The 10,488-nt window shown below is 38.3% G+C and overlaps 1 protein-coding gene across 1 annotated transcript in view; it reads right to left on the reverse strand.

Annotated features, from left to right (window-relative positions):
- gcn1 (GCN1 activator of EIF2AK4) overlaps nucleotides 1-524 on the reverse strand; it is a 52,854-nt gene extending 52,330 nt beyond the window's left edge. The window contains exon 1 of the mRNA XM_037681267.1: nucleotides 473-524. Within this exon, the coding sequence (XP_037537195.1) occupies nucleotides 473-493 (21 nt within the window). The 5' untranslated portion in view covers nucleotides 494-524. The remainder of the gene's footprint in view (nucleotides 1-472) is intronic.
- Between the last annotated feature and the right edge of the window lie 9,964 nt (nucleotides 525-10,488).

The following is a 10,488-nucleotide window of genomic DNA, read 5'->3' on the forward strand; positions in this document are numbered from 1 at the left end:
AACCAAAGAACTGTTCATGTCTTGTTACTGACCAACATGCTGTATCTTGAGATTAAGGATTTGGTGGAGAAAGGCCTGTAGGTTAACTCTGACTTGGACATTTGCGGAGGGCGTGACTTAAATAACACACCAGTGGCTTTGCTGTAAACTCTTACAATAGTTACAAGCACAAGAACTTAAAAGACAAATCAGCTTAAAAGAAAACAAAAAAGAAGAGTTCTAGTGTTTTTGCTGAGTCCAGAAAGCGGTGATGTCGGTGGCATGAGGGGCCGTCGTCAGCAGCTCGGGCTCCACGTTAGCATTCCGGCTAACAGGTTAGCTGCTGTCATTCCTGCCCGGTACTCGGTTAATAACAGATGAAACCAACAGCTCGGGAATGTTAGGCATCATTTATAGCAAACTGTGTCTCTGCGATCCTTAATATTCGTTCTCAGAGCGGTTAGGTTATGATTTAATATTCGAGCACACAAACCTGCGTGTCAGCTGCCATCATGCCGGTTTTGTTGCAGGAAAGACTTGTTATCACTTCCGGGTCAAACAAGTACGTCATCGCAACTATAAACATTGGAAAGTTGCGGGTTTCATTTTAAAAAACAGGATAAAAAGGGAAATCTATATTACGGAGCCCCGGAGGGGACGTGGGGGATTTTTATTTTATTTTATTTTTTTTACTTTTGCGTTCCCTCGCAATAGTACTGGTACCTCACAGACATGAAACATTCTTCCCTCAAAGAAACTGGTCCAGATGACATGATTTAATGAAGGTTTGTTCTGAAATCAGCCTTAAATATAAGGATATCCAGTGTGTGCTGCAGTGGTAAAATTAGTTTTACGTTGGATATTTCACGTTCATGCTCCGTGGATTCAGCGGTGTCTTCGTTTGAACGGACACAGTCTGATGAGGAGCCGTGGTTCTCTTAGGGACCGTCAACAAATTACTGCTCTAATGAGCTCGGTCTGAACACCGTTATAATATTTTAGTTATATTTCCAGAGTATTTGTCAAAGCAGCACCATGTATCATAGTATATTTCTCCATGGTAATAAATCATGAATTTTCTCATCATGCGTTTCAAAAGTACTGTAACTTTCTTTTAAAGCATCAAAGTTCATTCAAAGATTCAAATTTCTTTATTTGTCATCCGCACCACATGTGGTGCATGTGGTGGAACAAAAGTGTGTACACAGGATCCCAGTTACATCCAACAAAAGTATTAAAAAGTGTGTAAAAGAAAAACAGTAATAAGACGTAAGTTATGAACTAAGAAAAACATGAACTAAAAACACACTAAGCACACGCTTCCATAGGGCTTCGTCAGTCTGAGGAGTCCAAGTAAACTGTGTTCCCCACTAAGCAGTACACTCCTTTACTGGACCAACCAGTTTGCTGGTTTTGCTGGTGTCTGATGAAGCCCTCCGGATCAAACGTCTTTCCACATAAAAGAAACTGTCCAGATGACCTGACTGACCATTACCGTATTTTGTACCTGGATGATTGAGCTTGAACTTTGATGCTTTAAAAGAAAGTTACAGTACTTTTGAAACATAAGTGTCACCTTGTTCTTTTTGATTTTAAATGGTGGGAAAATTCATGATTTATTACCATGCAGAAATATACTGAGAAACCTTTAGTTATGATACATGGTGCTGCTTTAACAAATACTCTGAAAGTACGGTAATTTATTGACAGTCCCTAAGAGAACCATGGCTCCTCGGAGGAGGAACAGACTGAACTCAGACTGTCTGCGTCGGCTCGAACGAGGAAGACACCGCTGAATCCACGGAGCATGAACATGAAATATCCAACATAAATTAATTTGACCACTGCAGCACACACTGGATATCCTTATATTTAAGGCTGATTTCAAAATTCAATTCAGTTTATTTATATAGCACCAAGTCACAAACTCCTGCTTGAACCTCAAATACGGGTGTTTGTTCCGTTGTTGCTGTTGTCTGTGACGTAACACTACATAACAACAAAGTCCATGCTCAATAATCCAGGTATAAAATCCAACATTATCCAACATTAACAAAATGTTGGATTGTATACCTGGATTATTGAGCATGGACTTTGTTGTTTTCAACCAGTTTGATAAGACTGTCAACAAGGAAGAGGGCCAGCAATGGAGGAGGGGCGTACCAAAGAGACCATCTTATCACAAGCAGAACTGGTTTGTTCCACTTTAGAGTCAGCTGTTGGGGGAAGAATCAGTTTTGTTGTGTGTTTCCTTGACTGATGAAGCCTTCTGGATCGAAGGTGAAACGTTTCAGTACAAAAAAAGAAACTGTCCAGATGACCTGACTGAAAAATGTTGGGTCACACTACGTACATAACAGCATTGTGAGGGAACTAAAACTTTTGCGAGGGAACGCAAAAGAAAAAAATCCCCCACGTCCCCTCCGGGGCTCCGACTGTATGTCTATGAAGAATTCATGAAAAATATATAATCAAATCTGTACCAAAAAAGAATATGACAAAGTAATAAAAATATCCCAATTGCATTTGTTCAGTTAATAAAGAACAATTATGAAACTAAACCAACAATTAGTTTACCGAGCATCAATCTCAATGGACTAAATTTAATACACAAAAAATGCAACAACAATTTTTAAGACACCATTTAATAAAAACAATATATTCTGGTCAGGTAAGAAGAGTTTCATGATTTCTACGATAAAGAAAGAATAAAAATAATGACAACATATCTGGGTTTCCCTCTTCCACCTAAATATAAAGAATTACATTTCAAAACTCTAAATAATATTTACCCTTCAAACGAGTTTATGTGAAAGATTTAATTTGAATGTGATAACTGTTCTATATGTAACGAACCTGAAACAACAGAACACCTGTTTTATTTCTGTCATTCTGTGAACACATTATGAAAATCCCTTCACGATCTTCTAACCATCAAATCCATTAAGACTCCTTCTCTCTTCAGAATGTCTCATGTGGATATGTATCTGAAAATAAAAAAGATGAATACTTTGTTAATTACATTATCATAATATTAAAATTCTATATATATAAATGCAGATATGTAAGTCTAAGCCATTGGTCTGTATTCAAACAAGAACTCCAGATATTAAAACTTTCATTGGACAGAGCTAAAAAACAAGCAACAACCTCTGATCACCTCGCTCACATAATATAGACCTCCGATAAATTATTTTAGTAATTATGTAGAATGATATATAGTTCTGTGCTTTTTTAAATTACTTGTACCATATTATTTGCAATTTCTTTGATAATAATTTAATTTTATGATGGTTGATGATAATTTGTTTAAGAATATGTTGAACTTAGGAGGTATGACAGTAAATATTTTTTCATGTTTATATGTATCGTTGGAATTTGAGATTGTCATTTGTTATTCTGTTAGAGTGTTCATTTGTTCTGTATGTTCGGTAGTTCAATAAAGTTAAAATAAAAAGTAAAAAAAAATTTTAAACAAAATTATGTGACTTGCTATATTTAGGAACAAGTGTTGAGCAGTATCGCTGTGGGATTAAACATACGAAGACACGTTTTAAATTACACACAATGGGTCTTGAAATATAAAGCTGAATACAAAACTTTTTGAACTTTGACCTGAACTTTATTATTTATCACTAATGCTGTAAACATTCACACTATTTGACTACTCAAAGATCAGGGTCAACGGGCAATCCTTTCTTTATATTGCTATAATCTCATAACCATTTATTGTAGAAATGTCAAACTTCTTAGTTGGACACCTCAGTTTTTGTCTATTGATTTCAAGGTCAACGGGTAAAAGACCAAGGTCATAAATCAAGATCAAAAGTCACCCCTTTAAAGAAGTTAAACCTCTTTAAGGGGGTGACTTTTGATCACTGTTAAACAAAGATATATGATATGTCAAACTTCACAGCTGGACACCATGTGGGTCAACAATGCTCTATTGATTTTATGGTTAAATTGGATTTGCTCTAAGCTAGCCATTTCTTTTACTTCGTGCTCTTTTTTTACTAGTATTTTACTACTTCTGGCTGTTAGCTAGCATTTTCCTGTTTTTGATAGTATTTGTCTGCTTATGCCTCCTGAGATAACCTTTTCTTGCTTTTCAATAGCATTTTGCTCTATGGTTTGTAGTTAGTTTTTTCCTGCCATTTCCTAATATTTCCCCACTTCTGGCTCTTAATTAATTATTTATTATTATTATTATTATTATTATTATTATTATTGTTATTATTATTATTATTATTATTATTATTATTATTATTATTATTATTATTATTAATAATAATAATAATTTGCTGTTTACCAGCTTTTGTGCTTTATTCACACTTTTAGTTTTAGTTTTGGGCAATTACTGCTTTTCTGCACATTTTAATGTTTTTTTTTAATTTTTTTAAACAGTTTTTATTAGTTTTTTTTTTTAATGTTAAACATACATAAACAAAGAACAACATAGAACCCCCACACCACCCCTTCCCTCCCACACCAGATCAGTCAAACATACATTACAAATGAAACAGGTACAGACATATTTTTAACATACAACATAAAAGGCTGCCACGCATCCCAAAATCTTTACAGAGCGCTTCAGTTTATGTCTTATTTTTTCCAAGTGGATATGAGGATACATCACCTCCCTTAACCAATGTACATATGCTGGGGTGTGTGGGTCCTTCCAATTGCACAAAATTATCATCCTGGCCAGAAGAGAACCAAAGACAATCACATCCTTCTCACTCCTGCTGAGGGACGTATCAACAGGGACTGCACCGAACAGTGAGATGAACGCTGATGGGTGTACAGTTTTGCCATATATTCCAGAGAAGGTGTCAAAGATAGATTGCCAAAACGTCTGCAGTTTGGGACAGGTCCAGAATGTATGCAGGAGTGTAGCTGGATTACATGCATTCCATGCATTACAATGATTACATGCTGGGTCCAGGTCGACCTTGATCTTGGACAACTTGTCTTTGGACCAGTGCAACCTGCACTACCTTGAGTTGAATTACAGCATGTCTCAGGCAGATTGAAGATGAGTAAATGTTCTTAATGATCCTTTTTCAGATTGAGTCTGATATGGGCTCTTCTAAGTCTGCTTCCCATTTCAGTTTAAGTGAGTCCAAACTGGACTCATAATAATAATAATAATGTGTTATGTATTGTCATAATTGTATGTTTCCATTCAATGGCAAAATTTTCTCGCTGCATTTAACCCATCTACCACCAGGTGGTGCAGTGAGCAGCTATTGAAAGCACCTGGGGAGCGATTGGGGATAGGATGTGCTGCTCAGACACCTCGATATGTGCAATGACTGGGGATCGAACCAGGGACTTTCGGGTCCCGAGTCGGCTGCCCTGTCTCTACACCATGGTGTGAACTGAGCAGTGTATAGATCTTGCTGAGGGTCCCCTTGGTATCAGACTCCAAAATCTTAGCCACAAAATGTTTAGAGGGGTACAAAGGAGAACAATCAGAGTTAGACCTCACAAAATGTCTCAGCTGCAAATATATTAAAAAAAAACTGTCACTTGTGAATATTAAACTTCTGTACCAGCTGTTCAAACGAGGCAAATCTACCATCAACATAGAGATCACACAGTGAATGCACCCCTCCAGACCTAAAACTGCATCAGCTACTGAGGGATTAAACATATGATTATTTGACACACGTGCCAAAAACAGTACATTTTAATGTTTTTAGCCTAATTTCAACCATTTTCTATATTTTTCGGGTTTTATTTATTTATTTATTTTTTGCTTGTTGTTCTTCTTGCAGCTTCATCTTTTAAATTTTTAGCTATTGATGAATTTACTCTTAACCTTCAGTTTGTGGACTGAGACGAGACCACCGAGGTGCTCCACAGAACACCTCAGGAAGTCCTTCCTCCCTGTGGCTATCAAACTTTTCATCTCCTCCCCTTTTCTACACATAGGACAATAAAATTAATCCTGTACTACAATAAACACTTTAATGTTTCTGTCTGCACCTGAACTGTTTTACCTTAATTGTTGATATTTTTATATCCTCTGTTATGTTTTATATTCTCTGTTATTTATTATAGCTTGTGTGATTCCTTGTGTATATTCCCTTGTACTGAAACTCTGGCACAACAATTTCCCGTGGGATCAATAGTTATATCTTATCTTATCTTATCTTATTTTCATGTAAACTCTGTTTTTTTAAGCAGCTTTCAGCAAAATCATCCAGCGATCAGCATTCACTCTGCATTTTAGCAGGAAATACAATTCTTCTAGTTGTTTTATGGGCAGATTACACCAGGGGAAAACATCTTGACAATAGATGAGGACAGTCTCAGTAAAATGTATTTAATATATATATAAACAACACTTTTACCAAGCTCTGGTCCTCTACCAGAGGCCTGGGATCTTGAGAGTTGTTCATAGTAACTTCGCTGCTCTTATAGGGCTGTGCTCTTCTGGACAGAGATCTCTGAGGTTGTTCTTGGGATCAACTGGGTTCTGGCTTCTCATGCTCCTTCTTCTTGATGGTAAAGTCACTTGGGATTGCTACATCTATCATCACTGCCACCTTCTCCTGCTTGTCGACCACCACAATGTCTGGTTGGTTAGTCATCACCTGTTTGTCAGTCTGGATCTGGAAGTCCCACAGCCCTTCCATTCTCCACCATCCTTGGTAGAGTCTTCCACTTTAACTGTGAGACCTCCAGCCCATACTTGATGATTCTTTGCACTGTCAGCCAGTTAGTCATGATGTTGCACATGTGCTTCTTACATTCTGGGCATCTTTGCACAGTCTGCACCTTGGGTCTTGTCTTGTATGGTAGACCCTGACCTCTAGTGCTCTTGTGCTGAGGGCCTGTTCTATTCTGCCATGATTAACGCCTCTGTGCTGTCCTTCAGTCCAGCCATACCCACTGGTAGGATTTGTTGATATCAATCACTTCCTCAATCTGCTGGTGGTACATGCCATGCAGGGGTTTATCTTTCCATGATGGCTCCTCTTGTTCCTCCTCTTCCACATGGCATTTCTGATGCTGAATTTATGAAACTTAACAATCATGTAAACATGATCGTTAAATCATGTTTCTTCCAACTGAGGCGGCTGTCTAAACTGAAGCCCATATTGTCCAAAAATAACCTGGAGACAGTAATACATGCAATCATTACATCTAGGCTTGATTACTGCAATTCACTCCTGTTTGGTATCAGTCAGACCTCCATTGCACGACTACAACTGGTCCAGAATGCAGCAGCCCGATTTTTAACCAGTACAGGCAAAAGAGAGCACATTACACCAGTTTTGGCCTCACTGCACTGGTTACCGGTTCACCTTCGAATCCAGTTCAAAATACTCATGTATGTCTACAAATCACTGAACAGTGTCGCCCCCCATCTCTCTGATTTGCTACAACCGTATGTCCCTCCACGTTCCCTGAGGTCAGTGGACCAGTTGCTCCTCACAGTTCCAGGAACTCGTCTTAAGCGCAGAGGTGACAGGGCCTTCTCTGTAGCAGGACCAAGACTTTGGAACGAGTTACCTCTGCTTGTCAGACAGGCCCCCTCCCTCTCGGTTTTCAAATCCCATTTAAAAACTCACTACTATTCAGTAGCTTTCAACACCAGATGATCTGTGTTTTGAACCTGTATGCTCCACACTGGTTTGTCGTCATTATCTGCATCGTTTTTATGTCTATATTCTGATTTACTTCATTTTGTATTTTGCTTTGTGCGTTACCTGTTGTTCTGTCTGTACAGCACTTTGGTTGGCCTTGTTGCTGTTTTAAAGTGCTCTATAAATGAAACGGTATGGCATGGTAGGCTACCTGAGACACTCACCCATCAGTTCATCAATGGGGGATTTCCTCCTGATGCTCTCCAGGATCTTAGCTGTTTCATCCTGTATAGTGTCTCAGACACTCACTAGTCCTCTGTCTCCCTTCTTTTTCTTCAAGCTTCATTCTCATTTGCATCACATGTGGTATGGGGTGGAATGAAATTGTGTACCCAAGTTCCCAGTTACACCCAAAATAGCAAAAATATAAAGTATAAAAAGAAACAGTATACAAGGATCTAATGTCAGGGTGCTGGAGTTGGGGTGAACCTGCATTCATTGTGAGGAGCTTTTGAGTCGTGAAGTCAGTGGTTTGCTTCCGTCTCCTCCTTTGGTCAGGCTGTTACAGCTGCTGGGTCTCTGATGACTGGCACTGCATACGTGTTGAAGGCTCGTACTTTGTTCATGTCATTCAGTTAACTCTTCAGGACAGGACCTGGTTTATTGTACGTGGTTGACGCCGTCTTTGTTGCGGCCTCATCATGTCATAATTAATTAATTATATCTTCTTAATTTTTATTAGATGCTGTGATCTCTTTGTTAAGCACTTTGGTAATAGTTTGTTTTAAATGTGCTCTATACCATATTTTTCGGATTATAAGGTGCATTAAGCAAAACAAAACATTCGGACAAGTCAAACTTTATTCAGCTCACTCACAATAAACACATAAAATCAATTCAAGGTCAATAAGCACAACCAGAATTAATACATAAAGTGCATTGGATTATAACGCTCACTGTTGATATTTGAGAAAATTAAAGGATTTTAAGTGCACCTTATAGTCTGAAAAATACTGTAAATAAATCTGATTGGACTTGTTCAGTTTTGGCATACAGCTTGATGTCATCCATGTAGAAGAAGTGAAGATCGTTCTGTACTGGAACTAATATATTTAGCCTCTCTTTGGGATGATCTGTCTGAGAGGGTTCCGGCCCAAAACAGCTGTGGGGACAGCCGCTCTCGTTGGTTAATGTCACACTTGATGCTAACTTGTACACTTGGCTTTGAATTGGCCTCTAGAGTTGTCTTCCACATTTCCACTGAGTTCTTGATAACGGCTCTTAAGAGTCCTGTTGGCCAACAGTTTCAAGCACTCTGGGATTCATTAGTCATTGAGTCATGGGCGTTCTGATTGTAAATTCAGTCAGTGCACAGGTTTTGGTGTCTTCCTGAGGGTCTTTCATGATCAGGACTGTCCGGCCTTGGGTCATCCACTCTTGGTGGATCCCTTCCATTAGGAACTGGTTTATCTTTGCTGCTAGTTCATGGAAAGCAATCTGTTCTTTAGCCAGTAGGTGTGGATCATGTCAGGCCTGGGTGCAGTCCAGCTCTTCAGTTCTGAGACTGGCTAGATGTCTGCCACTGTACTGTGTACTGGTTCTTGTTCTGGGAGAATACTGTGTTCAGGTCTTAAATCTTGTAGCCATGGGTGTGTGGCCATCTTATGAGTGTGTGATTCCTGCTTCTCCAGTATTGCTCAGTCTCCGCTCTGGGTGCATCTACCCTTATGTTGTTCCACTAGATGAGAGTGCACTGTGGTGTGGTGGAGAAAATTACGTTTATTCTCGAGGCTTCTCCTTCTTGACTGTACCACAAGCTACATACATATTGGCCACCTGGGGTCCTATTTATCATTTGAATGAATGAATCTTTTCCTCATCCCGACAAAAATCTACAAAACCAAAATTTTTTAAAATTCCAACCTTTTTGTATTAGGAAACAATAAAAAAAAAATATGTGTGTGTATATACCTATATATATATATCTCTGTTATAATAGTCAGTCACAATTACTTTTTTTTTTTTTTTAACCAAGTAGAGAAAAACATAAACTCTTGAGAAGAACACTACCACATTAGATCACCTCTTGCTTTTCTAACAGCATCACTTCTTTATAGCATGGACCTGATTAATGACATCATCATTCTGGCTCCATCCGTCTCTTATTGTTCCCAGATCAGGGTTGCAGGTTGAAGTCTTGTCGTTGACTGGACTGAGATCTGGACTATTTTCAAGCCATGCCATTAAATGTGTTTCTTGAAGGAAACGTCCTGCGTCTTAAGACAAGATGCATCAATATCTTGAGAAATGAAGTCATCAGCAAACATTTTTTGAAAAATGTGAAGTGTCCAAAATCAAAATGTAGACTTTGTCATTAGTTAAAGATGTGATGACTGCACCTGCCCTGTGTCTGTACCCCACATGGAGGTTCATTTCTTCAGTGACTGGAAATAACTTAAGTGTTTTCTTCAGGCAGTCAGCTTCTGAAATTTCTGTTTGTGTTAATGACTTTGGCGTGACTTTTCTGTATAAATATATATATTCAGTTTCTTTTGCACTATTCCTTACAGTTTACATTAATGTTTTTCTGGTCCATCCACGTGCTTCCCTTTTACAACTTAATTTTGTTTGATTTTAGACACAGCCGACTGAGAATAAGCAACATATTTCTGCCACATTTCATGATTTACCTTCTTGATAAAGTTTAATTTGCCTCTTCTTTGATTCAAAGAACATCCAGGATGTTGGAGCCATGATTAATTTGAATCCACTTTGTGCTCTCCAAGGTATGAGCCTCTTTTTTATGTCAAAATAAATGAACAGATTTAATCTGATGCAGCGATAAATTTTAGAACAGCAAATAACAGATTCCACAATTACTCAGATTAGATCACTTCCATCTTCTTTCCTC

Source organism: Nematolebias whitei, chromosome 8 (assembly GCF_014905685.2).
Source record: "Nematolebias whitei isolate Nwh7 chromosome 8, NemWhi1, whole genome shotgun sequence".
NCBI lineage: Eukaryota > Metazoa > Chordata > Actinopteri > Cyprinodontiformes > Rivulidae > Nematolebias > Nematolebias whitei.